Source organism: Crocuta crocuta, unplaced genomic scaffold, assembly GCF_008692635.1.
Source record: "Crocuta crocuta isolate KB4526 unplaced genomic scaffold, BGI_CrCroc_1.0 scaffold306, whole genome shotgun sequence".
NCBI classification, from domain to species: domain Eukaryota; kingdom Metazoa; phylum Chordata; class Mammalia; order Carnivora; family Hyaenidae; genus Crocuta; species Crocuta crocuta.
Window position 1 is genome coordinate 1,042,347 of NW_027529630.1, and position 25,508 is coordinate 1,067,854.

Genomic DNA, 25,508 nt, shown 5'->3' on the forward strand with positions numbered 1-25,508 from the left:
CGCTGGGCAGCTTGTGTGTATGTGTGCTTTCTCTCTCAAAACAAATAAATAAATTTAAAAAAAAGAATTTGTCTAACTTAAATTAAATGATGGGAATTCATTGAATGTCTAGATTATTTCTAAACAAGATGAAATACTGAAACACTAATTATTCTTTTTTTAAATTTTTAAAATGTTTTTTAAAAAATTTATTTCTTAGAGAAAGAGACAGCATGCTGAGCAGGGGAGGGTCAGAGAGAGAGGGAGACACAGAATTTGAAGCAGGCTCCAGGCTCTGAGCTAGCTGTCAGCACAGAGCCTGACACGGGGCTTAAACCCATGAACCATGAGATCATGACCTGTCCTGAAATCAAGAGTCATATATTTAACCAACTGAGCCACCCAGGCACCCTGTGAAACATTAATTTTTACACAAGTCTAAGTTTACCTGCTTTTGACCTCTCATTACGGAAGAACTAAAGATATCTGAGTCTGTTAGTAAACATGTCTTGTGTCACATTGAAAAATTGTGTTATGGGGAAACGTGTGTTATGAAGAATTGTTAAATGTATTCGCAAATTTGCCAATCTGAAGAATGCTGGCATAACAGTTCACAACTGCTTGCCTTTTCATTTTCACTAAAATTTCTGGTTTCTAAGTGTTAAGAATTCTATAATATATGTAATTAAAGTTACTAGAACTAATAAAGGAAACAACTCTGTATGCAAGGAAAGTAGGATATGTTTTTGGCTAAGAGAAGGTATGAAGTATGAAGATGCATTTTTGCTAAGGAAAAAGAAAGTAAATTTGTCCTAAAAAAAAGAAAAACTGGTTATTTCATAATAGGAAAGAGGAAAATAAATCACAAATACCAAACTTCCCCAAATCAATTTTTTTTAAGTTTTATTTATTTTCAGAGAGAGAGCATGAGCAGGGAAGGGCAGAGAGAAAGAGGGTGGGGGAAAGAGAATCCCAAGCAGGCACCACGTTGTCAGTGCAGAGCCATACACAGGGCTCAATCTCACGACTTGTGAGATCATGACCTGAGCCGAAATCAAGAGTTGGACGCTTGAACCACCCAGGCACCTCCCAAATCAAATTCTAAATGAATTTTTTTTATTTGGAAGTACCTTTGGGATTTTCTAATGGGCACCTGGAACATCTCAAAAGATGTTCTGTATAAAAAAAGACATTAAGGGGCACCTGAGTAGCTCAGTCGGTTAAGCCTCTGACTCTTGATCTTGGCTCAGGTGTAGTCATGTGATTCATGGGTTTGAGCCCTGCATTGCGCTCTGCCCTACAGTCTGGAGGCTCCTTTAGATTCTCTCTCTGCCCCTTCCCCCACTCATGTGAGTGTGCACATGCATGTGTGTCCACTCTCTCTCTCAAAATAAATAAACAAACATTTAAAAAAAGACATTATAAAAAAAGAGGGGTGCCTAGATGGCTCAGTATGTCGAGTGTCTCAGTCTTGACTTTTGGCTCAGGTCATTATCTCAGGGTCATGAGACCGAACCCTGCTTCTGGCTCTGTACTGAGCATAGAGCTTGCTTTAGATTCTCTCTCTCCCTCTGCCCCTCTCCCCTGCTGTGCTCTCTCTCTCTCTCTCAAAGAAAATAAGTAAAAAAAATAAAAAATTAAAAAATAGAGGAGTCTGGGTAGCTCAGTTGGTTAGGCATCTGATTCTTGATCTCAGCTCAGGTCATGATGTCATGGTTCATGAGTTCTAGCCCCATGTCAGGCTCTGCACTGATGGTGAGGAGACTGCTGGTGATTCTATCTGTCCCTCTCTCTGCCCCACCTCTGCTCATATTTGTTCTCTCTCTCTCTCAAAATAAATAAATAAACTTAAAAAAATAGAAAAAGACATTAAATGAATTGGGCTTATTTGATGTGTTAAATTACATGGAAGCCTGCCAAGTAAGAAATAATGCTAAACTTTCTTCATGGATATTCTTGTATGAATATATGTTACTAATAACTGTTCCAGAAATTATATGAAATTCCTAAAAGTGCACTATGTAACATTATCAGTCATAATTCCAGTTACCATCTTAACATGTTGCATATCACAGAAATAACCAAATTTCCTTGTCAATTTCATTAAACAGAACTCTCATCAAACTTTTAACTATGGGCATTTTTTAAGGTTTACTTATTTGGGGAAAAGAGAGAGAAAGAGAGAGCAGGAAAAGGGCAGTAAGAGATGGGGCAGAGGATCTTAAGCAGTCTCTGAGCTGACAGCAGAGAGCTTGATGCGGAGCTCAAACTCACAAATTGAGAGATCATGACCTGAGCTGAAGTTGAACACTTAACCTACTGAGCCACCCAGGTGTCCCTTAACTATGGACATTTTTATGTCTTTTTTCATTTATAGGAAGTTATTGTTTTTCTCTGATTCTTTTGCAAAAGTGCCTCATCTTTGAAGAGATTCATGGAAAGGACTCTGACAAGTATAGGTTTCTGATAACTTTCAGATCATACCACTGAACAAGGTAAGAATTTACAGAACTCTTATGAAAAGCTGGATTCATAAAACTGTAACAGAACATCAAGATCAAGAATTAATTACATATGGGCACACCTGGGTGGCTCAGTCTGTTAAGCATCTGACTCTTGATTTTGGCTCAGGTCTTGATCTCACAGTCATAAGATGGAGTCCTGAGTTGGGCTCTGTGCCTACAGCATGGAGCCTGCTTGCGATCTCTCTCTCTTTCCCTCTCTTTCTCTGCCCCTCCCCTTCTTGTGCTCTCTCTATCTTAAAATAAATAAGTTAAAAAAATATTCTACAACATTATCCAAATCTTTGAAGAGATTGCTAAACTCTTGTGATCACTAACCTGTTCTCATGGCTAGATAAAGAGCCAGGTCACCTCCCCAATAACTGAAACTCTTTTGTTTTAGAGATCTTGGTTGATTTCCACTGACCATTGGGGCCACTTGTTTTTTCTCTTCTCACATTTTAAATTCTCACCTTATTTAATTAATTTATTTATTTTTAAGTAGGCTCCATGACCAACACGGGGCTTGAACCCACAAGCCTGAGAATGAGCGTCACATGCTCTACCAACTGACCCAGCCAGGTGACCCCTGATTTTATGTTTTAAATTCACCAGTAAAGAGTGAAACTATGAAACCCTAGGCCCCCACCCATGACCCCAGTAAAAGTGGAACCCCAGGCCTGTGTGCTCTCTCTCTACCTATGACCTTTCTGGGTGGTACCAGGTATGTTGTGTAATCTCCAGGTTCTGTGAGTAATAAATCTTTTTTCAAAGTTTGCTGATGGTTATTGCTAAAAGGCATCTTACATTCATAATAGGAAGCACAAGGGTCAAGGCCAGTCCACCACAACATTGCTTCTTGATAAGCTGGGACTGGTACAAGACACCCCTCCATATCCATGGGGAACCTTTCCTTACTTCACTGTGGCCTCTGCCCAGATATCACCTTGTAGATCTTTCCTATATAAAATAACCCCTGCAGGGTGTCTGACTCTTGATTTTAGCTCAGGTTATGATCTCACAGTTCAAAACAAATAAACTTTAATAAAATAAAATAGCCCCTCCTCTATCATTCTCTATTCCCTTACCCTGCTTCATTTCTCCATAGCATCATCACCATGTACCTCTTCATTTGTTTTCTCTTGTCTCCCCTCCCTCACTGGAATGTTAGCTCCATTGAGAGCAAGGACTTTGTCTTGTTCAATGTTGTAGCCCTGGCAACTAGAACAGCCTAGCACATCATAGATACTCAGTGACTCTTGAACTGATTAACTTTTTTAATGCTTATTTATTTTGAGAGAGAGCAAGGGAGGGGCGGGGGAGAGAGAGAATCCCAAGCAGGCTCTGTACTGTCAGCACAAAGCCCATCATGCAGCTTGAATTCAGACCTGTGAGATAATGAGCCAAGATGAAGAGTCGATGCTTAACCGACTGAACCACCCAGGCGCCCCTTGAACTGATTTATTGAATGAATCCTTACTATGACCTTGCTGGTCCAAGGCACCATCATCCCAGGCCTGGACTCCTGAAGTCTACCTGATCAACCCACCTGCTCACATCCAATCCCTTCTGCCCACATCAGCCAGGAGATCTTTCAAAACTGCCAACTGAATCATGTCACTCCTCGGATTAAAACTCTACAATGACCAAATAATCTGATCATCCCTTGCAGTGATGAGAAAGTCTATGGAAATAGTTTGTTAATTCTGTAGAATTAACTGTTATTTGACTGTACTAAGACGATAAGCCAGGGGTGCCTGGGTGGCTCAGCTGGTTAAATGTCCGACTTCGGCCTAGATCATGGTCTTGCAGTTCCTGACTTTGAGCCTTGTGTCAGGCTCTGTGCTGACAGCTCAGAGCCTGGAGCCTGTTTGAGATTCTGTGTCTCCCTCTCTCTCTGCCCCTCCCCCACTCATGCTCTGTCTCTTTCTCTCTCTCAAAAATAACTAAACATTAAAAAAAGATGATAAGGCAAATTATTTCTCAGAGCCTGGAAAAGGCAACACTAACTATCACAGTATTACCAGTTGTCTTTGGCTGCACCATCTCCTAGCTTTGTGGTTTATTGTTGCAGGCAAGGTGGGGTGTTAAACTAGGGGATGACGGTGTGATGAGGATATTTGCGTAGTGTCAAAGTATTTTCCCACAAAATACTGATTACTCATAAAGAGAAAACTAATAACTACATGGAGAGAAACCACCTTAACCAAATGACTGCTAGCAATCGGACATGTTGCACATCACATACCCTTTGATATGATACACTCAGAAAGGGCCACCACTTCTCTGATTTTCGGGCCAAAATTTACTTTGGTTATGTAAGACGACAACATTTGGGGAACATGGATGAAAAGTATATGGGAATTTTCTTTACTACTTTTGTACTTTTTTTATAAGTCAAAGATTATTCCAAAATGAAAAGTTAAAAAATCAAAGAGGATTTAGTGGCTTAATAGCTATCTTATTATATTTCAAGATTTTTATGAGTCAGTAATTTGGGCAAGACTCGGATGGATAATCCTTCTGCTCCATGTGGCAGTGGCTGGGTAGCATTTAGCTTATGGCTGGGCTGGTCTTGAACATCCAAGATAGTTTTACTCACGTGCTTGGCACTTGGGCAGGGGTTGCTGGAAGGCCATCCTTCCTAGGACCCCTCTTTTCCATGTAGTCCGTGGGCTTCTCAATGTGGCCCCTCCAGCAGGATAGTCAGTCTCCTTGCATAGTGGCTCAGGGATCTAAAATCTAATCTACCAAGAGACAGGAGATAGAAGCTGTTAGTCCCTGCCCCAGTCAGTTGGGCTGCTGTAACAAAATACCACAGACATGGTAGAGAGCAGAAAAAAGCAAGCTCTCTAAGTAACTCTTATAAAGGCACCAATCCCCACACCCTAATCACTTCCCAAAAGTCCTGCCTCCCAATATCATCATCACATGGTGGGGGGCAGGTAAGGGTTCAACATATGAATGTTGGGAGAGACACAAACATTCAGTCCTTAATCCCTAAGGCCTGGAGCTAGAAACTGGCAAAGCATCAGTTTTACCATATTCTCCTGGTCAGAGCGGTCACAGAGCCTGTCAACATTCTAGGGGAAGGGTCAAAGACCTCACTCCTCAATCGTCAATCGTCAACAGTCAAAGAATTTGTACTCTTCTTTAACCCCTCCTCACAGGAAAGGGCTTTTTCCCCTCCATTGCACAGGATTAGATTAATCATAACCTTTGTTTCTCGGCATGCTCTCAGCATTGGTCCAGGCATGACCACCTTTGTATATTTATTTACGTCTTTGCTTAGCTTTTTTCAAAAAAGCAATGGAAATCTTATGTTTTCCCTTTCTGCATAATTTATGATTTGTATATCTGCTTGATAACACGGCTAGGAAGAACTTTTTTTTTTTTTAATATTTTTATTTATTTCTAGGAGAGAGAGAGAGACAGTGTGAGCAGGGGAGGGTCAGAGAGAGAGGGAGTCACAGACTCTGAAACAGGCTCCAGGCTCTGAGCTGGCAGTCAGCACAGAGCCCGACGCGGGGCTCAAACCCACAAACGGCAAGATCATGACCTAAGCGAAAGTCGGACGCTTAACCAACTAAACCACCTAGGCACCCCACGGCTAGGAAGAACTTCTGATGAAACATCTAAACTTATCTCTAGTTGCAAGCGGGTAACATGATACCTTTCTTTTTTTTTTTTTTTAAATGTTTTATTTATTTCTAGGAGAGAGAGAGAGAGACAGCGTGAGCAGGGGAGGGTCAGAGAGAGAGGGAGTCACAGACTGAAACAGGCTCCAGGCTCTGAGCTGGCAGTCAGCACAGAGCCCGACGCGGGGCTCAAACCCACAAACGGCAAGATCATGACCTAAGCGAAAGTCGGACGCTTAACCGACTAAGTCACCCGGGTGCCCCAATACCTTTCTTTTTAAAATATTATATTTCCTTTATTTGCATTATTTGACAAAACTTAGCAGAATTGGAAAAAAATTGTACAGTCTAAGAGGTTTCAAGGGAAAGAAGCGCTGAAGGCTGTTCTCAAAAGTAAGCTTAGAATGTGTTTTCTCAGCTAAATTTCCTAGAGATAAGGCAACAAAATAAGACCATGTATCTGGAGATAGCATTACAGTAAAAAAATGCATGGGCTTTGTAGCTAAATCAGCTTGGGTTGAATCCTGACTCTTCTTTTTAGCTGTTTGGGAATTCACCTAACTCCCAAGGCCTCAGTTTCCTCATCTGTAAATTGGGAGTAATAAGGTTGACATCACAATGAGTTGTGGGAGTTGCAGACATAACAATGTAAGTAAAGTGTCCATTGTTCTAACGGGGGTAGAGTAGTTCTCAATGTATGATGACTGGTGTGATTCTGTAATTTGTGTTTAGTAGGCTACAAAATGCTTTCATTTACACCTTCAACGTTCTCCTAAGAGAAGGAAAACAGATACATGTCCCAGTTTAGGGAATGAAGGTACCAAGACCAGCAGCACAGTGAAGATCTCAGGCTGGTTTGCAGGCTGGTTCAGGAGTGCTGCTGACCATGGTCTGGCACTCAGCAGGGATGGAGCCCGGAGCGGGCACATGGGGTAAGGTGAGCATCTCATAACCAGACTCCGACCTTGTCATCATAGATACACCGTGGCAGGACCACGTGCTGAGACCAAACTGAAACCACAGACCTTGCCACAGGACAGGCACTCCACTAGTTGCATAAGTGATGACAGGATTTCAAGGTTTTCCCAAAATCATAATCATCAATACACATTATAAAAAAAAAAAACAGGGTCAATACCATCTGTCTCCTTGCTAGCAACCAACTTTCCTGTCAGCAATAATGTCTGAGAAATAGACTAAGGGTCAAGAACCTTTGACTTGAAAAGATGAACTTTTCTTCCTTAACTTTCTTTTTTTTTAATTTTAATGTTTTATTTATTTCTAGGAGAGAGAGAGAGACAGCGTGAGCAGGGGAGGGTCAGAGAGAGAGGGAGTCACAGACTGAAACAGGCTCCAGGCTCTGAGCTGGCAGTCTTCCAGCTGCCCCTCTTCCTTAACTTTCTGTTTCTTAAGGATTTTATTTTTGAGTCATCTCTACACCCAGCATGGGGCTCAAACTTACAACCCTGGGATCAAGAGTTACATGTTCCACTGACTGAGCCGGCCAAGTGCCTCCTTTCTTAACTTTTTTATAACGGTTAAAGAAAGGGTTTTTGCCATTGAGGGCATTTTAATTAATTTCAGACCATAGCAGGCATAAAGAAGTACTTGAAGGTTATGCTATCAGCTGTGACAGTAATACTCAAGTGTGTAGGTGCGGATAACTTGGCTTCATGAGGTTTTTGTTTGTTTTGTCAAAGGCATAAACATATATTAAGGGGCGCATGGGTGGCTCAGTCAGATAAGTGTCTAAGTCTTGATTTTAGCTCAGGTCATGATCTCACGGATGGGGAGATGGAGCCTCACCTCGGGTTCTGCACAGACAGCGTACACACTGCTTGGGATGCTCTCTCTCCTCTCTCTGTCCTTCCCCCACTTGTGTGGGCATGCACTCTGTTTCCTTCTCTCTCTCTCTCAAAATACATATATAGACTTAAAAAAGACCACACAAATGTATAGAGAAGCTACCCCAAAAAGGCAAAGTGTAGAACAGTATGCTCTCATTTGTGCACCAAAATGGAACCTGCCTTGAACAATGCAGGTGTCAAGAGTGCTGACACTCTCTACCTCACTGCACAGTTGAAAATTGTCATGTTAGGGGTGCTTGAGTGGCTCAGTTGGTTGGGCATCCGACTTCGGCTCGGGTCATGATCTCACGGTTCTTGAGTTCGAGCCCCACATCAGGCTCTGAGCTGACAGCTCAGAGCCTGGAGCCTGCTTCAGATTCTGTATCTCCCTCTCTCTCTCTGCCCCTTTCCCACTCACGCTCTGTCTCTTTCTCTGTCTCTCTCTCAAAAATAAACATTTAAAAAAGAAAATAAAATCTGTATGAGACTTTTGACTCCCCTAAAACCTAACTACTAATAGCCTGCTGTTGACTGAAGCCTTTCCAGTAACATAAACAGTTGATTAACACATAATTTGTATGTTATGTGTACGGTATGCCATATTCATACAATAAGGTAAGCTAGAGAAAAGAAAACGTTATTAAGACAATGCATTTACAGTACTGTACTGTTTATCTGAAAAAATCTGTGTTTAAGTGGACCTGTGCAATTCAAACCCATGTTGTCCAAGGGGTCAACTGCATATGGCATAAATGCACAGAATTTCTCTGGTAGTATTACCCAGGGACCTAGGACTAATGGTGGCCTTGTGTTCACATTTCTGCAAACACATCTATAGTATCCATAACTAATCCACAGCATTATTTTATAAACATCCTTGTTACTGAAATTTACATAACAGTACCAAATCAGATGCATCATTCTGTGTTTTATCTTTCCAGTAAACATTTAATATATTTATATTTATATACATGAAAACATATACATTATATTTCAATAAGGTATATATACTCACATGTTTCAAAAAATCAAAACAGCATAGAAAGATTTATAGAAGAAAGCCTCAGGGTACCTGGCTGGCTCCGTCAGAAGAGCATGTAACTCTTCATCTTGGGGTTGTAAGTTCGAGCCCTATGTTGGGTGTAGGGATTACTAAAAAAATAATAAACTTTGAAAAAAATTTTAAAATAGAAGGAAGTCTCATGCCTAATCCTGTGTCATGCCACCAAGTGACTACTTAAAACATTCTTCTACATTTCCAGAATTTTCTTATGCAAGCACATACCTTCTCCCTCTTCCTTGTTTACACAAAAGATTGCATTCTATCAACACCTTTCTGCATCTTCCTTCTTTCACTTAACAATATACTTGGAGATTTTTCCATATTTGTATGCCAATAGCTTTCTCAATCTTTTATACCAGGTTAAGTCCCATTGGGTGGATCATAATTTATTTACCTGGCCTCTCACTGAAAAACAGTTGGGCTGTTTCCTAGACCAAGCCCGCCCACCCCTCCTGACTGAGATGCTCAAGAAGCAGTCCTGGTGGGTTTATAAAAGGGAGTGTATCTCCCAGGTGGGCTGAGGGCAGAGGCAAGGTCAGGCTTTGAAGGAAAGTGGGGAAGGAGGGGGGAGGAAAGGTGAAGACTTTCCCAGTTCTCCTGGGGTCTGGTTTGTCCGCTGAATTTTCCTCTGGTAGCTCCCACCACTCACTGCTCTGGCTCCATTCTCTCCTCCAAGTGCCTTACTGTTGGCCTTCCACTAGTTCTAGGCCTGGATCCACCAGGGTAACTTCCCAAGACCCCTGTGTGGTGGGGACGGGTTGCTGAGGTATGAGAAACCTGCCTCTGACTCTCTGGGCCTGCACCCTCATGGCCCTCCACATTGCACGCCCAGCAGCCCTCAACTCCTGTGTCACCAGATCCAGGACTATAAGCAGTAACTGAAGGGCTCAGTGGCCTTCGGCTGGCCCTAGGGTCAGCATCCCTGTCTGCCCACTGGCAGTCTCCATGGGCCTGAACCTAGGCTGCCTTGGACTGGTGGGGGATGGGCCACAGGTACTCCTTCCTCTCACTCCCCACCCTCATCAGCAGACCACTTCCTGTGGTTTCTGTTGTGTAGATCTGAGAAGACTTGCTGAGATGGCAGGACCCTCAGACTGTGGATGAAATACCACCAGTGAAATAGGAAGGTTATGTCCAGAGAAGGGTGGTGGCTCCCACCAAGGTCATAGAGCAAGCTAGCGTTGGAGGGCCCTTGGAAGGGGGCTCGTGGGTCTTATCTTCTGGCCTAGACCTCTACATCTGCCTTGTTGTTGGGCTCAGGTAGGTGCTTTGGGGGATAAGCTGGGTGAGGAGGGCAGAAGATCTGGGCTTGGCAGGGAGACAAGAAACTCGGTGGAGAGTCTCATGGCTACTGCCTCTCTCTCAGGCTGTGTCCACCTCTGACTGGCTTTCTGGCAGGAACAGATAGACATGGCCTGACAGATGACACAGTTGCTGCTTCTGGTTTTGGTGGCTACCGTGTGGGATGCCCAGCCCGGGACTCCAGGGGCCAGGACAGACCTGCTCAACGTCTGCATGGATGCCAAGCATCACAAGACAAAGCCAGGCCCCAAGGACAAGCTGCATGACCAGGTGAGGATGGAGGTCGGGTCAAGGGTTGCGGAGAGAGCAGACCCTAAAAATAGAAGTTGGGAAATGGGAAGATCAGCTTTGGAGAGAAATGGAGTCAAGAAGGTGGCTGAGGCAATCCCCAGAAGGCCACCCACTATGGGCTAAGTGCTTTCCTCAGGCCTTGTCAATGAATATGCCCAAAGGGCTTAATTGGTAGGTGGATGGTCTCTATTCACACAGATGAAGAAACAGGAAATGAGGCCTAGAGAGGGCACAGGTACATGTGGGAATTGAGAGAATATAGTCACTAGCAGGGCTTAGGACAGAGTCAGGCAGTGCCTTTCCTAGCCTATGGAGCTCAAAGACAAGGTACAGAGGAGTCAGTTCCCTCAAGGTCATGATGCGGCAAACATGTATGAACAGTCCAGGTCCTCCACCCCTATTAAGTCCTGAAGAGACAGTGACAAATCAGATAATGCTAGGAAGACTTCCCAGGAAAGGTGCCATCAGCCTTGGCCTTGAAGATGAGTACAAGTTTTCCAGGAAGACAAAGGAGGAAAGGGCAGCCTAGCAGAGAACAGCTTGTGCATGGGTGGCAGGGTGACAGCACAGGCTGTGGCAAGCATAGTGAGACAAGAGCCAAGGACGCTGCTGCCCAAAGAGAAGGGGAGGTGAGAGTCCCCCCTTTATAGGTAAAGCCCCCAAAGCTGCTCAGGGAACCTGAGCCTGAAGCTGAACTTCAGGCTCGTGAGAGATGACGGTACTTCATTCTTCCTGGTCTCCTCTCTGCTCCCCACAAACTCTCACGTTGCTAAGGGCCAGGGATGTTCCCAGGGAAGGGCGGCATAGACCCCAGGGCTGGAAGTGAAAGGTGGGAAGCCCAGAACCCCATGACTTCTGAGTCATTTCTGATGTATCATTTGCTTTGTGTGTGTGTGCATGCACTAAAATATGAGTGATATTATATATATATATAATAATATTATAATAATTAACTCCTGTGGAGGCAGAAACCACTGACTGTGGTGGGCAAGTCAGGGATGAGGTGAATGGATTCTTGCCGGGTATCTGAGAGCTGGGCAGCATCAGAGGAGGAGTGCGCATGAACTTAGGGAGGATCTGAAGCATGTTCTGTGTCAGCTGTGCTTGGGGTGGGCTGGGTTGCTGGAGAAGGGTAGGTTTGGTTCTACCCTTGTGCATTCACCTGAGTTTCTCCTGAGTGCCCAGACCTGTCACATGTCCCCTGTCACTTGGCCCTGGGTGCTGGAGTTCATCTCAGAGATTTTAAACAATTGGCTCATAAATCACTCAGCACTGGAGGCCCAGCTTCGAACGATTTCTCCAGAGAAACCTTCACCACTTCCGCTGTTTTAACTGCCTTGAATTGACCTCTCTGGGATTGCCTCCCACATTGAGTCAGGTCCACACTGAGGTTCATGTGCAAGACATTGCCCCTCTGTTCCCCACTGCTTTCTGGACCTATCTGAAGTCCCCTAGGCTGGGATTCCAGACCAGAGGAGAGCCACATCAGCCCCTTTATCTCCACCCTTACCACAGTTTGGAGCCAGGCTTTTCTCCCCAATCCTGTCCTGAATTAAAATCTTGATCCCACCATTTCCCAGGGGTACAGCTTATGTAAACTCTGTCAAAGTTGAAGTAATGATGTTTTCACTAGATTGTTGAAAGGCATAAAGTACAAAAGCCTCAGGGACTTTGCACTTGTTTTCTGTGCCTACAATGATCTGTATCTTCCCCCTGCTGGGGACTAAAACCATAAGCTCTATAAGGGTAGAGATTTGATCTGTTTTGTTCACTGCTATATTCTCAGCACCTAGCACAATGACTGACTGATAGTAAGCATTCAGTTAATATTGGCTGGATACAGAATGAGTAATATAAATAACCCAAATCACGTGAAATCACTTTGTAAAACTTTAAGAGCTGTAAAAATAATGTCTCCCTCAAACAGTGGTTCCCAGGCCTCCCATCTCCCCTGTTTTACTTTCTGTTAAAAGTTCCAGGGGTGCCTGGGTGGCTCAGTCAGTTAAGCGACCAACTTTGGCTCTGGTCATGATCTCACAGTTTGTGGGTTCGAGCCCCGCATCGGGCTCTGTGCTGACAGCTAGCTCAGAGCCTGGAGCCTGCCTTCAGATTCTGTATCTCCCTCTCTCTCTGACTCTCCCCTGCTCACGCTGTCTCTATCTCTCTCTCAAAAATAAATAAAACATTAAAAAAAAAGTTTTGTTATAACTACACCAAGGCATAGAGGTGCCCTCCCCATCAAGTGTTCCTCTGGATGCCCTACCTGGGGCAGAGGGGCAGAATATGGAGGAGACAGCTGTGCACCCCCTGAAAAAAGAACGCCTGCTGCTCACTCAACACCTGCCAGGAGCTGCACCAGGACCCCTCCCTCCTGTATAACTTTAACCTGGACCACTGCAGCAAGATGGAGCCCACCTGCAGGCGCCACTTCGTTCAGGACAACTGTCTGTACGAGTGCTCACCCAATCTGGGGCCCTGGATCCAGGAGGTACAGGCCTCTCCCTCATCCCAGCCCAGCAGGCTGCCATCCTGCCAGGTCAAGTCTGTGGCTGCCAGCGCCCCTGGCTGAGAGGAACCCTCCCTCCCCCCGCCCTCCTAGGTGAAGCAGAGCTGGCGCAAGGAACGCTTCCTGGATGTGCCCTTATGCAAAGAGGACTGTCAGCAATGGTGGGAAGACTGCCGCACCTCCCACACCTGTAAGAACAACTGGCACAGGGGCTGGAACTGGAGCTCAGGTGAGGGCCTGGGGGTGCGGAGATGCAGGTGGGGTCTGAGGGTCTGGGGTTGGGTGAGGATTTCCGGAGGGGGGGTGGCCAGAAATGAGCTCTGAGCCCAGGGGCTGAATGTGTGTGTCCACCCTCTCTCCCCATGCAGGATTTAACAAGTGTCCGGCTGGAGCCACCTGCCGCACATTTGAGTCCTACTTTCCCTCGCCCGCAGCCCTGTGTGAGGGCATCTGGAGTCACTCCTACAAACTCAGCAACTACAGCCGAGGGAGCGGCCGCTGCATCCAGATGTGGTTTGACCCGGCCCAGGGCAACCCCAACGAGGAGGTGGCGAGGTTCTATGCCTTGGCCATGAGTGCTGGGACCCTGCCCCATGGGGTGGAGCTTCTCCTGCTCAGCCTGGTCCTGATGCTGCAACTCTGGCTCCTAGGCTGAGTCCCTCCCACTGCAGACATCTGTACATCTTCCTTGTCCGCACCCAGCCTGGGTGACCCAGCCTCAGCCCAGCTCAGCATTCTCAGATAAAGGGGCCTCCTAATGCCCTAGTAAGTGGTTCTTGATCCAAGACAGTTCATATGGGATTCCTCTGACAGCCTATTTTAATAGACAGAACCAGGTGTATCTTGTGTTTCATAAATAATTGGGAGATGAGTTAATTGGGGGTGACAGGCCTCATTGCTTTATCATTCCTATTGAAAGGCCCAAAGAGGGACTGGGACTGGTTTGAAGTTCACCAGTAAGTAGGGGGTGGAAACTGACCCCTAAGTCTGAGGCTCTTATTCCTGCCTCAGGCTTCCCTCTCATGCCAAGTTCATCACTCCCACATCACAAGGGATGAGGGCATTGGTGGAAAGAGACTGACAGACGAGTCATTAGGCTCCTGGTGGAAAATAAAAGTTTCTTGCCCATTCCTTCCCACTGTAGATGTAGACTAGGGTGGAGATATTGATGGTGGTAGTGGGTGGGGAATGCCAATGAAGAGCAAGTGCATTGCTTCCCTTTCTTAAAAGGACAATTAGTGCTGCACTGAGTAATCTGCGTGGCAAAATGTCATACTTGAATTCCAGAAAACGGATTGCTGATTCAAGAAGCATATGCATTCGGGTGCCTGGGTAGTTCAGTTGGTTAAGCATCTGACTTGGCTTCAGGTCATGATCTCATGGTTCATGGGTTCGAGCCCCGCGTCTGGGTCTGTGCTGACAGCTCAGAGCCTGGAGCCTACTTCTCCCTCTCCCTCTGCCCCTCCCCAGCTTGCGCTCTGTCTCTCTCTCATAAATAAACATTAAAAACAATTAAAAACAGGGGCGCCTGGGTAGCTTAGTCGGTTAAGCGTCCGACTTTCGCTTAGGTCATGATCTCGCGGTTCGTGGGTTCGAGCCCCGCATCGGGCTCTGTGCTGACTGCCAGCTCAGAGCCTGGAGCCTGTTTCGGAGTCTGTGTCTCCCTCTCTCTCTGACCCTCCCTTGCTCACACTGTCTCTCTCTATCCTAGAAATAAATAAAAATATTTAAAAAAAAATAAAAACAATTAAAGACAAAAAGTAAAACAAAAATGTCTTACTATGTGACAGCCCCTCACCAGTGCTTTAATGCTTTCCCATGGTATCTGTTGGAAAAACTAAGCTTTGATGGCATAGAAAATCCTGCCGTCTGCCCCAGTTTAGAGTTTACTCCTGTCAATCTGTGCCCCTTCCATACCATTCACACTTTTCACTTTGGGCCTTTCTCTGGCAATTCTCTTTCTGTGTTCCTGGAATGTTCCTTTGTCCTCTGTGGGCTGGCTCCTCACAGACTCTCAGATTTCAACCTACAATTCCCCACTAACATGACTTCTGACCACTCTACCGAAAGAAGGCATCCAGGCACTTTCTTATCACATTGCTCAGGTCCCTTTGTACAAACACCTGCCTACTGTGTTTATCATCTGCTATTCCCCAACAACACATGCACTCACAAGTGGGAGCCCAGGGAGGTTAGAAGAGGCTTCAGGAGGAGTAATGTTTGCCAAGCAGAAAACAGAGGGAGGAATGGCGTTGTATGGATAGGGTTCAGCAAGTACAAAGGCTTGGCAGGACAAAAGCACAAGCAGAAATTTCTAGGTGGCTGAAATAGAAGTTTAGAGGGCAAGGGCAGGAACTGAGGCCAGAGGAGAACCTTTGGATTTGCGAGCTTTAGGCTGATGCCCTGAGGGCCTCTTACAAAGTTTCTCTGTCTTTCTTTGTGAAAGAATCTGGCTTAGAATGGGACTCAGATCTGAATCCTAGTCCTACTTTGCTGCCTGGGAACCACAGTTTCCACACCACAGCTGACGGGCTGGCACCCAGGAAAAGCTCCAGTTTCTCCCACCCCAACTCCCTGCAGCCCAGGGCCTCTACCTGTGCAGGTCAGACACCTTCCTGTTATCTCTGTCTGGTCACAGGGCAGCCTACAGATTGAGTTCTACAAGGATGCTGAGGGCTCACCTTGCTGATATTAAGCTTCCGGTGGCTGCTTCACTGCACCCCCCCCCCCCCCCCCCCCCCCCCCGCACTCCCTCACTGCTCAGACAGCCCAGCACCCAGATCCCAGGTTCAGAACCGGGCTTGAGGCTCAACAAGGGCAGGTACTCCTCACAGATCAGAACCCCACCCCCAATCACCTCCCAGTGGCTGGTTACTTCTGAAGCCATCAGGGCCCAGGGCCTTACTCCCCTGTGGAGGGGCCACAAAGCCCAGTTAATGATCAGTCCCCAGGGCAGGGGTGGAGGGTGCAGACAGGGACAAGTCCAATCTGAAAGAGCTCCCACCTTAAGACATTCCTAGATCTCCAGTCATTCTTCCCCAATCAGGAGAAGGCTGCCGGGTCCTATAAAGCCAGAAGAGAGGTCTGAAGGGTCCAGTGGCACCTTATCTGCTGAGGTCTTCAGAGGGCTGAACCCTCCCTGCTCATTACAGGATTCAAGTAAGGATCACTGAGGGAGAGGGCATGAGCTGGGGGTCTCCCGGAAGTCCACTTCTTTGCAGACCTTTTAGGGCTTGGCTGCTCCCCCAGCAATCCCACCTCCTTCCTGTTCCATGGGGCCATACCTGTGGCCTTCCTCAGGGTACTGAGGCCCCATCTTCCTTAAACTTCTATTGCCATCCATAGACTGATGGCTCCCACATCTGCATCCAACCTAGACCTTTCCTCTAGGCTTTCATCTCTATAACCACTTCTCCCTGGGTTGCACCCAGGCGCTGTGACAAAACAGAGCTTGGTATTTCCTCTTGCCCAAATTTGCTCCTCTACTCTTCCCTTTCCCCATCAGTGTTACCACCATGATAAAAGGAAGGCTTCTGTCCTTGGCTCGGGGGAGAGAGGTGGGAGGTGTCAACATGAGACCAGACTCTGACAATGCCACAGTAGATGGGGCACCTGTGTGGGTAAGATGTAGGGGGGCAGGGGAGTGGAGAGAGGAGGGCTGGGGCCTGGGGTTCTAGGCATCTGAATATCTGATTTTGCAGCTGGCGGTGGGCAATGTCGGGGGCTGATGAATTTGGAGGAGTTGCTGGATCTATAAGTTGGGGACTGGAGAGTTCTGTTCTCTCTACAGCTGGCTGGGAGCTTGGAAGCCTGCACTGCAGCCCTTGCCCTGCAATTGGTTCTATCCTGATTCTTTGGGTCTCATTCTCTTCTGTATAACAAAGACGGGGATGGAAGTGGATTAGATTATTTTAAAGGACCCAGCAACTCAGGCTGTAAGGTTCTATCAGACCTGAGTTTGGGGGGAGAAAATGGGGTAAGTGGGGCTGGGGACTGGCCTTAGGCCTGCACTATTAATCCACCCACCTCCTGTGGCAGCCTGGCAAGTGCCCACAATAATTAACGTGCAAGAATTAACTGCTGAGTGGCCTTCGCCCGATCCCTGGCTCCACTCCTGGGCCACATTCCCTGCTGCCTGACCTACTGCCCGTCTCCTAGGCCACTAAACCACGGCTGTGCCCCGGAGTAAGACAAGGGGGACTGTACAGCAGAGCAGAGGCCTGAGCCAGACCAGGAACCACTTCCTCTCCCAGGTACGCCACTCCCCACCCCTTTAGTAGAGGCAACACACCCCACTGTGCTCCCAGCATGTGCTAAAGAATTTGCTGCACCGGAGGGTCCACTTTGCCTAAATCCTAGAGAATCCAGAAGTGGAAGCTAACGACCCAGAGTAGAGCAGGGCCTGCCCAAGGCTAAAACCACAAGTTGGTGTCCATCACCAAACTAGAAGCAATGGACTTGTACCTTTCAGCACAGTGCTGGGTTTTTAGCGCTTCACATCTGGAGCCCTGAGTTGTGTATGTCAGGGTGATGGTGGTTGGTAGGGGTGTACCTCCAGCAGCGTCTGAAGCTGAGACTAGGAATGTGGGGAGCAGCCTGCAGCACGATACAGGTTGCATGGAGAAAGAGAGCTCTGGCTCTAGAGAGCAACCACCACAGCAAGAAAAACTACTGACCGACCAAGTGGGGCCCACGAGTCCTGGGGAAGGGCCTTCTCAGCCTCCACCCAGGCCTCCCTTGTACTCCCCATTAGCTGCCTCCTTGAGAGCTCCAGCGCAGCGTAGGTGCAAGGGAAAAAGCTGAAGGAGCTCTAGAATTGAAGGGCCTGTATCAAACTTGGGGGGTCCTGTTATGGGAGGTGGGGCACATCAGTGCCAACTGGTTCCACAATCCAGGCCCAGCTGACTGTCTTTCATTAGGGTTTTCTTTTCTTTTCTTTTTTTTTTTTTAATATTTTTTATTTATTTCTAGGAGAGAGAGAGAGACAGCGTGAGCAGGGGAGGGTCAGAGAGAGAGGGAGGCACAGACTGAAACAGGCTCCAGGCTTTGAGCAGGCAGTCAGCACAGAGCCTGATGCGGGGCTCGGACCCACGAACCGCGAGATCATGACCTAAGCAAAAGTCAGACGCTTAACCGACTAAGCCACCCAGGCGCCCCTCATTGGGGTTTTCTCCCCTACAATTAGTGCTCAGATGAGGACACTAAAGCACAAGATAATTTGAGTTATTTACCCTCAAGGTCAAGCCAGAGGTGGTGTGTTAGGGCTGAGACCTGTGCTCTAAACTGCTAGACTGCGGTTTCCCCCAAGGAACCTGATCCAAAGAGTCACCTGGTGCTCCCAAGACTATAGATTTGTCTTGTGACAAATCTAATGTGACAAACCTAATGACTCAATCAGTGAGTGATTGGGTCATTAGAAAAATGATTGGGTCCTGGAATGAATGAATTACCAAGTGGAGAATGAATGAACGCTGGAATAAATAGAGTAGCAGAATATTGGATTGTGGAAAGGTGAGGGGTGAGGAGGAGAGGTGGGAGTTCAATTTCAGGTTCCCCAAGCCCTGCTGGGCAGTCAGCCTGGAGGCCACCCAGCTCAAGTCCCATCCAGGAGGCCACAGGATGGGGATGGGGGGGTAGGGGGTGAGGGGTGGGCAATGTGGAGACAAGGCACTTTGAGCAGAGGGGTGATAGGAGGGGTGAAGGAACAGTCAGTTCCCTCCCAAGGTTCAGTGTCCAAACTTAGAGGATTGAGGTGCTACCAAGACCAAAGGGAGGCCAGCTCTGTGGTCAGGGGGCAGGAGCCTCCCCAGGGCCCAGGAGGCTGTCCAGCCAGCTGCTCACAGCCCTCTGTGCCCTGGAAAATTCCCTGCCTCACAGGATCTCTGGGAGGGGCCAAATGATGAGGCTGGGAAGGGCTGGAACCACGGGTGGGTTTTGTTCTGTTTTGTTTTAAACATAGGTCTGCGGCTTATCTGGAGCTCTAAAACTGAGGTTATTGTCAAAATTTGCACAAAGTCATTTGGTGTCAAAATCTGACTTGAAAATTAATGTGAGGTTATTATAGTTGTTATTTCTCCCACCAGTGTAACTATTTCAGCACAGAATGTGTGCTTGACTTTTGAGTACATGTAAACTGTATTACCTTTTACAAAATCCTAAATACTTTACATTGGGAAGCACTTGCCTCCAAGGATTTCAAGCAAAGGACTGTGGACCTATGGCCATCTCCTGGCTATTTCTGCATTTTGCCCTAACCCCTCCCTTAGTTTCATCATTTGATCCTCCTGTCCACCTGGAGACGTAAATAGTGACACAGCAAGGACTGTCCCACAGGGTGGTGTCTGATCCCACCCCTCCCTGAGGCTAAGAACACAGGGGTAGGGGTGGGGCGTGACCTGGCCCAGGCTTCTTGGAGGCTCCACCCACCTGTGCTATTTCCACACACCTGGAGTCCCCACCTCCTCTTTTCTTGGTGCCACTGACCACAGGTCTTCCTTCAGCCACTGACATGGCCCAGCTGGTGACAACAGAGCTGCTGCTCCTTCTGGTGGGGGTGACTGCAGTGTGGGCAGCCCAGCCCAGGACTGAGCTTCTCAATGTCTGTATGGACGCCAAGCACCACAAGGAAAAGCCAAGCCCGGAGGACGAGCTGCATAAGCAGGTGGGCAGAGGGGAGGTCTGCAGTGGGGAGGCGCTAACCCAGGAAGAGGACAGCGGGATATGGATGTGTCAAACCCTGTCAGAGGCCGGCTCTGGCAGGTCCAGGGGTCCCTGAAGGATGGATGGTGTCGGCAAGAGAGAGAGTGAGAGAGCCCCGAGATTCTTTCTGATCACCAGGCAGGCATCTCTGCTCTGACTGGGGCTCAACTTTATTTTATCATTAAGTGTTTGGGGGACTGGGGGACGGCACAGAAGCAGCATTTGCCTTAGACAATGATTTCTGATAACAAACTTCTTTGATATGTAAGAATTTCCCAGAACGTAGATTTGTAGAAGACTCATGCATAACGTTTACAACAGTGATTGAGGTAGGGGATTTAGATGCTTATCCTATGGGGAAGGAAGACATCTTTAGCATACCAGACAAAGTTTTTAGCATAAAAAGGGTGAAGTTACTTCTTTGTGGGCAGGGGTCAAAATAGCTTGTTTGTTTACGGTGGAAGTATCAAGAAAAACAGGTCTTTCAGGGAACACTTTTGCTCTCATAATCACAAAAGAAGTTCCTCAATAGGTTCCTTCACAGGGAGCAATCAGCATATACAAGGCCAGAAAATGCTCCAAGCAGAAACAAATGGGTGGGGGTGGATATTTGCCCTTAACTCTAAATTAGCCTCTTTGTCTCAGGGCCAGACTCAAGCCCTTTTTATTATGTTAAGTCTTGGATCTGCAAGGCCCTTAGGAAGAGCCTCTTAAGAATCATCCACAATGTTTTCATCTTTGGAAAAGGTAGGGACATGCCTTTCCTTATGAGCAATCTGTGTGGGGAATATCGGTCTGATCTGGAATATTGTGAGGCCTAGTCAATACCAGCAGCGTCATTTCCAACATGAGCCAGTAGTAGCAGAAAGAGATACCAGTTTTCATTTCTCATGGCAGGAGCTGTACAAACGCTACCATATCCTTGCTGGGACTGTCATCCAGCGAGGCCAGAGCGGCTCCCGGCAAAACACCTTCCATGGTGGAGGCAGGAAGGCTGTCTGAGACATCCTGAGTTTGCACTGACATAGGTGACTAGTGGCTTACCACATACTATGTGCCCAGTGTTGCCAGTTGAATGCCAGCAGCTCAGCTTCTTGGTTGTTGGGTTTCTGTGTTACACAGATCAGGAAGCACATCCAGAGAGGAGCCTGGGAAATGACACGGGAGGGACCCATCCCAGGGGCTGATTTTGATCTCAGAGTTTAGACAGGAACTGATCCCCTCCAAGAATCTGAGAGCGGCAAGTGCACATAGCACATTGTGGCTTCTTTCTCGCCAGCCCCAAACAACTCAGGCAAAGTAGATTTCTCACAGACTTGAGGCTGGGTATGAGGCACGTTGATTCATCCATCTAGCAAACATTTCCACTGGCTCTTGACCTTTTTAGTGGACCCAAGGTCTCTTTTCTATAAAAATTATTTTATCACAACCCGTTTAATATCATGAACCTGTCTAAGCATTAAAAAAAAATCCAATGATGCCATAACTGTAAAGAAAACACAAAAGGGAAATCACTTGCAAAATGCATTCCAATACGTAAATGTTCATTTTGACCTCAGTAGCAGATAATGATCATAGTCCTCAGTGCTTGCTCAGAATCACTGAGCCTGCAGCTAAGTGATGGTGTAACTTGCATATTTTGAGCAGCCGTGATTTTTAAAAAATTTTTTGTTTTTGAAAATTTATTTCTGAGAGAGAGAGAGACAGCCTGAGCAGGGGAGGGTCAGAGAATAGGGAGACACAGAATCTGAAGCAGGCTCCAGGCTCTGAGCTAGCTGTCAGCACAGAGCCTGATGCAGGGCTCGAACCCACGAACCGTGAGATCATGACGTGAGATCATGACCTGAGCCGTAGTCGGATGCTTAAGCGACTGAGCCCCCCAGGCACCCCTGAGCAGCCGTGATTTTAACTTCTTCAGCCTATATGTTTTTAAAGTGCATGCTTTTTTTTGTTTTATTGTGTTTTTTTAAGCTTTTTAAAAATGTTTATTTATTTTTGAGAGAGACAGACAGAGACAAAGAGAGAGAGCATGAGCAGGGGAAGGCACAGAAAGAGAGGGAGACACAGAATCCAAAGCAGGTTCTGCACAGCCAGCATGTAGAGCCTGACATGGGGCTCGAACTCACAAACCGCGAGATCCTGACCTGAGCCAAAGTGAGTCACTTAACCAACTGAACCACCCAGGCACCCCTAAAGTGCACATTTTAATATTTTGCTTTTAAACTGAATTCTAAGGTATGGGTTTTCATTCATTCACTGTTTTGAGTGTTTATGTAATTAGATCTATTCTGAGGTTCCAGTTTATTTAACTTGCTTCCTCACTTCTAGGTCTTTGTCACCTTCCTTGTCTGACCAGTCTAGAAACCTGCACTTCCCCATCCCTCTTCCCTGCTGAATCTCTTTCCAAAGCAGTTGTTCTGGGATAAGTGTTCATTGTTATGTCTCTACCTTCTGGGTTAGAGTAAGTAGGCACTCAATAGAGATTTGAATTAATGAATTTTATAATGGCTGCACTTCCCCCAAAGAGGGTCCCCCAATGGCAAGTATTTCTGAAATACTGACTGTGTCAGGGGATGAAAGAGGGAGGAGCCTGGGTGGCTGAGTCAGTTAAGCATGAGACTCTTGATTTCAGCTCAGGTCATGATCTCACAGCACAGAGCCTGCTTGGGATTCTCTCTTTCTTTCTCTCCGCGCCCCCCCCCACAATAAATAAACATTAAAAAAAATAAGTAAAATACAAATTTTAAAAAAGACTGAAAGGGGAGAGGTTTCACATGGGGATACTGTGGCTGTGCCAGGCATGGCAGTTAGTCCCCCTGTCTCCCCCACCCAGTGCAGCCCCTGGAAGAAGAATTCCTGCTGCTCTGCCAACACCAGCCGGGAAGCCCATAAGGACATTTCCTACCTGTACAGATTCAACTAGGACCACTGCGGACAGATGGCACCCGCCTACAAACAGCACTTCATCCAGGACACCTGCCTCTATGAGTGCTCCCCCAACCTGGGGCCCTGGATCCAGCAGGTATGAGTGTCCTTCCCTGGACCCCCAACTGTGCCGAGGAGCTAAGCTTTCCAAACTCCTCTTGCTGCCTTTCCAGCTCTGACTCTCTTCAGGGCTGAGCCGCTGAGAACCTTGAACCTGAGCCTTTTCCTCTACTCACCTCTCCTAGGTGAACCAGAGCTGGCGCAAAGAGCGCATCCTGAACGTGCCCCTGTGCAAGGAGGACTGTCAGCAATGGTGGGAGGACTGTCGCACGTCCTACACCTGCAAGAGCAACTGGCACAAGGGCTGGAACTGGAGCTCAGGTGAGGGCCTGGGCATGGCAGGGAGGGAGAGATCTGGAGGCAGAGGTGTGGGATGTGGAGCTGGTATATGAATATCTGGGGCTATGGGATTGGTAGAAACAAAGTTCGTTCTGGGCCCAGTGGCTAAAGGTCTTCAATCTTCCTTGCAGGGTATAACCAGTGCCCAGTGGGAGCTGACTGCCATCCCTTCCATTCCTATTTCCCCACACCTGCTGCTCTGTGCAATGAAATCTGGAGTCACTCCTACCAACTCAGCAACTACAGCCGAGGGAGCGGCCGCTGCATCCAGATGTGGTTTGACCCGGCCCAGGGCAACCCCAACGAGGAGGTGGCGAGGTTCTATGCCTTGGCCATGAGTGCTGGGACCCTGCCCCATGGGGTGGAGCCTCTCCTGCTCAGCCTGGTCCCGATGCTGCAACTCTGGTTGCTTAGCTGAGCTCCCTTCACCTTGCAATACCTGCAAAGCCCTCCCCTGTTCAGCCCCATAGCTCCCAACTATTCACTTCCTGTTCCTTGGATGGGGATGGGGCTCTAATTGATGGCATTTGAATAAACCAGACACTCAACATGTATTAAGTGAATTATTTGGGTGTGAATGGGAATGTGACTTTTGCTTTCTGGTTCGCACTGATTGAAACCATTAGACTTGGTCAGTTCCCAGTTCTGAAACTTACTATGAACTTTCTAGATGTTTAATTGCTCTTATAACCTAGGACATATTCATAGCTCTCAATTTCATTTTTTGCCACAACTCTAATCTAGAGCCAGGCCCAGGGTTTTAGAACTTGAATTGGACCTAACACCACCACACCCCCACCCTGCCCCAGGGTTGACTATTCTGCTCGGTGCTTGGTGCTCAGCTCTCCAATAGAAGAGAGAGGAATGGCTGTACCTGCCATGTTCTGGATGGATAACTGGGTAGAGGTTAGTCATCTGCCATACCTGGCAAGAGCCATTCCTCACTAACAGCTAACACCCACAAAGCACTATCTACCAGGAACTATCCTAAATGCTTTACATTTATTTCTATAGGGTATAAACACCGTTGTGTGCCTTGTACATCTATGGAAACAGCCACATAAATTAAGAAACATGGCTAAAACTGTCCCCTGCATAAAGCTGGGATTCTAACTCCGGCAATCTGACACTTGAGAACAAACTCTTTCCCCTGCTGAGTGGGTAAATGTGTGTAACTTGAAGGGATAATGGACTTCATGTTTAACCAGAGTTGCTGGGCTTGAGCTGGTCTCAGAGCCAGGAATAGAACCCAAACCTAGCTCCTGGATCAGGTTCCAAACCAACAATTTGACAGATGTTTAGGCAGTGTTTTCACATTAAGTATAGTTTGTAGCAGTTATATTAAGCTAAGTTATGTTACAGAAACATCTCAAACATCTCCCTGGCACAACTAACATTTCTTATTCAAGCTACAGTGTTTAATGTGAGCTATCCCGGGTTGGGGGTGGGGTGGGGGGATTTCTGCATGGCACTCGAATTCCCAGGGTTGAGGGAGGCTCCGTCTCATGGCACACTTCCACAGGACAGGAATAGGAAGCTTGGTGAATTCCATACAGGCTTTTAAACCTTCCACCCATCACTAATTCTGATGACTAATGTCCAGGAGGCCTGGAAAATAATGCTAACAAGTTCTTGGAAGGAGAGGAGGATCAGAATATTTGTCAAAAGAGCTACCAACTTGTAATGTCATGGTCAGTTTATGTTTCTGTCACAGTCATGGTTACAAATTTAATTTTTCAGCTCAATTCAGGTAAGAAGGAGAACCAGTCCTTTGAACCCTATGCAAAGAACTAAGTTAACACGAAAAATGGAGCATTCCACTGGCCACCATCCTAGGCAGTCTTGCAAACAAGGCCAGCTGAGGTATTACATTAATACAGAACCAAAGATACTAGTTACAAATGCAACTTCTATATAGATGCATTAGAATGAGTGAAATTTGGGGCACCTGCGTGGCTCAGTCGGTTGAGCATCTGACTTCAGCTCAGGTCATGCTCTTACGGCACACCTCTTACGTGGAAGCCGCCTCCACGCTCTGAGCTAGCTGTCAGCACAGAGCCCGACGTGGGGCTCAAACCCACGAATCGTGAGATCATAACCTGAGCTGAAGTTGGACACCCAACCGACTGAGCCACCCAGGCGCCCCTAAAAGGATCACAGACTTAAATGTGACAGCTAAGGGGCACCTGGATGGCTTAGTCGGTGAAGTGTCTGACTTCAGCTCGGGTCATGATCTGGCAATTAGTGAGTTTGAGGTCTGCATTGGGCTCTGTGCTGCCAGGTCAGAGCCAGGAGCCTGCTTTGGATTCTGTGTCTCCCTCTTTCTCTGTCTCTCAAAAATAAACATTAAAAACAATT

The 25,508-nt window shown here is 47.0% G+C and overlaps 2 protein-coding genes and 1 long non-coding RNA gene across 6 annotated transcripts in view; 2 read left to right on the forward strand and 1 right to left on the reverse strand.

Annotated features, from left to right (window-relative positions):
* Positions 1–14,826, forward strand: part of LOC144230025 (folate receptor beta-like) — a 25,089-nt gene extending 10,263 nt beyond the window's left edge. The window contains exons 2-6 of one of the 4 annotated variants that reach the window (XM_077762223.1): positions 2,357–2,474; positions 10,395–10,600; positions 12,969–13,109; positions 13,221–13,356; positions 13,496–14,826. In XM_077762223.1, coding sequence (XP_077618349.1) covers positions 10,451–10,600; positions 12,969–13,109; positions 13,221–13,356; positions 13,496–13,782 — 714 coding nt within the window. In that variant the 5' untranslated portion in view covers positions 2,357–2,474; positions 10,395–10,450 and the 3' untranslated portion in view covers positions 13,783–14,826. Of the gene's footprint in view, positions 1–2,356; positions 2,475–10,110; positions 10,289–10,394; positions 10,601–12,968; positions 13,110–13,220; positions 13,357–13,495 lie in introns of those variants that run through there. The other 3 variants (XM_077762224.1, XM_077762226.1, XM_077762225.1) reach the window with 3 other exon arrangements.
* Positions 5,098–25,508, reverse strand: part of LOC144230026 (uncharacterized) — a 45,712-nt gene continuing 25,301 nt past the window's right edge. Inside the window, exon 3 of the long non-coding RNA XR_013334672.1 lies at positions 5,098–5,227. This is a non-coding gene — a long non-coding RNA (uncharacterized LOC144230026). The remainder of the gene's footprint in view (positions 5,228–25,508) is intronic.
* On the forward strand, positions 19,581–23,704 carry FOLR1 (folate receptor alpha). The gene is given in 4 exon segments (XM_077762220.1): positions 19,581–19,788; positions 22,660–22,848; positions 22,997–23,132; positions 23,282–23,704. Coding segments are annotated over 4 exon segments (765 nt in total). The 5' UTR covers positions 19,581–19,635; the 3' UTR covers positions 23,569–23,704.